The sequence below is a fragment of the Rhincodon typus genome, unplaced genomic scaffold (genome assembly GCF_021869965.1).
Source record: "Rhincodon typus isolate 14 unplaced genomic scaffold, sRhiTyp1.1 hic_rhity00012633, whole genome shotgun sequence".
In the NCBI taxonomy this organism is placed as follows: domain Eukaryota; kingdom Metazoa; phylum Chordata; class Chondrichthyes; order Orectolobiformes; family Rhincodontidae; genus Rhincodon; species Rhincodon typus.
Window position 1 is genome coordinate 5,804 of NW_025978271.1, and position 785 is coordinate 6,588.

At 52.9% G+C, this 785-nt stretch overlaps 1 protein-coding gene across 1 annotated transcript in view; it reads left to right on the plus strand.

The window, feature by feature from the left end:
* Nucleotides 1-381, plus strand: part of LOC125482566 (V-type proton ATPase 116 kDa subunit a 2-like) — a gene marked incomplete at both ends in the record, with an annotated part of 6,058 nt that extends 5,677 nt beyond the window's left edge. Inside the window, one exon of the mRNA XM_048594665.1 lies at nucleotides 123-381. Within this exon, the coding sequence (XP_048450622.1) occupies nucleotides 123-381 (259 nt within the window). The remainder of the gene's footprint in view (nucleotides 1-122) is intronic.
* Nucleotides 382-785: the final 404 nt, after the last annotated feature.

Consider the following 785-nt stretch of genomic DNA (forward strand, 5'->3'; position numbering starts at 1 on the left):
CGGCGCCGAGGGGGCGCCGCGCTGTCTGGGGGGGTCGGCGCCGAGGGAGCGCCGCGCTGTCGGGGAATGCAGGAGGCCATTCTGCCCGTTCTTCAGCCTGTGTTTGTTTTGTAACCTGGCAGGCACTTTCGGAAGCGATGGTTTATTTTGCTGGTCTTTGTCCCTGAGATCCTGTTCCTGCTTTGCCTGTTTGGTTACTTGGTGTTCCTCATCATCTACAAGTGGATTGTATACTCAGCTGAAAATTCGAAGTTCGCTCCCAGTATCCTCATCCACTTCATCGATATGTTCCTGTTCACATCGAGCGCTGGGAACGCCGACCTGTACAACTCCCAGGTAAGAACCCGGCCTACAGCGGGGAAACAGGAGAGGGATTTAAAAAGGACGAGAGGCAAGTTTTTTCACACAGAGGGTGGTTTGGGCGTGGAAGGAACTTCCAGAGGAAGTGGTGGATGTGGGTACAGTTGCAACGTTTAAAAGCCATTTGGATAAGACCATGAAAAGGAAATGTTTGGAGGGATATGGGCCAGGAGCAGGCTGGTGGGATTGTTTCATTTGGGATTGCGGTTGGAATGGACTGGTTGGACCGAAGGGTCTGTTTCCGTGCTGTACCACTCTCTGACTATAACGAGGTAAATCACTAAAACCCCACTATCAACATCCAGGGGGTTACCATTGACCAGAAACTCAACTGGACCCACCACATAAACACAGCGGCTACAAGAGCAGGTCAGAGGCTGGGAATCCTGCAGCGAGTAACTCCCGTCCTGTCTCCCCCCCCAAAG